The sequence below is a fragment of the Penaeus monodon genome, chromosome 28, assembly GCF_015228065.2.
Source record: "Penaeus monodon isolate SGIC_2016 chromosome 28, NSTDA_Pmon_1, whole genome shotgun sequence".
In the NCBI taxonomy this organism is placed as follows: domain Eukaryota; kingdom Metazoa; phylum Arthropoda; class Malacostraca; order Decapoda; family Penaeidae; genus Penaeus; species Penaeus monodon.
Window position 1 is genome coordinate 3842673 of NC_051413.1, and position 771 is coordinate 3843443.

A 771-nucleotide genomic window follows, 5' to 3' on the forward strand; every position below is an offset into this window, starting at 1 on the left:
AACTTGCCGAAGTCCACCACCCTCTCGAGTGTGTTCAGCGAGGAGTTGATTCCTCCATTGCCGAATCAGTGGGACGACGACTGGAGGAACGCCGGGCCCTCTCGAGGCGACGCGGAAACCGAGAGCGACAGCGACGACGTCCCGCCCTACGAGAGCGGAGATCGCCAGCCGCCCGACATTCACAAGGAAAAACAGAGAACGACCAAATATCAGGAGAGTCCGAAGGCGTCGGGCGGCGCGACCGGTGACCGGAGGCGAGCAGAAGTGCGGCCCGCCATCGGGAAGGCGGATCTGAGGGCGTCCTCGTGGCCAGGGCCAGGCGAGCGCGTGGAGTTCGTGACTGTGGTTCCAGGTGGCCACTGGGACGTTTGGGGAGGCCCAACCCTGTGGGATTCCCTCACTCCCCACTCCAATAACTCCCACACGAACCCTCAGGTGTATTCGGTGTACTGGGGGGACACGGGAGGCCCAGGGTCCCCGCCGGGATGGCCCGAAGGCGTGTGGGTGATTCGGGGAGGGTCCCTCCTCGCAATCATGGCGCTTGTGGTGACCATTTCCGTGCAGGTGGCCCGGGACGGCCCCGCCCACCGCGCTGTGCCCACGGCCGCCGACGCCCTCGCCCGCGCCCACCACAGCCAACACGCCACGCTCGCGACCAACCTCGCCACGTCCCTCGCCTCCGCCCACGTCCTTCTCATCTTCGGGATCCAGGTAAGGAAACTTCCTGCGCGTGCTTCACAATTCCTCTAAATACGTGTGTCCTTGCATTCC

The 771-nt window shown here is 65.0% G+C and overlaps 1 protein-coding gene across 1 annotated transcript in view; it reads left to right on the forward strand.

The window, feature by feature from the left end:
- Positions 1–771, forward strand: part of LOC119590910 — a gene marked incomplete in the record, with an annotated part of 40794 nt that overhangs the window by 1410 nt on the left and 38613 nt on the right. Inside the window, 1 exon segment of the mRNA XM_037939647.1 lies at positions 1–711. Within this exon segment, the coding sequence (XP_037795575.1) occupies positions 1–711 (711 nt within the window).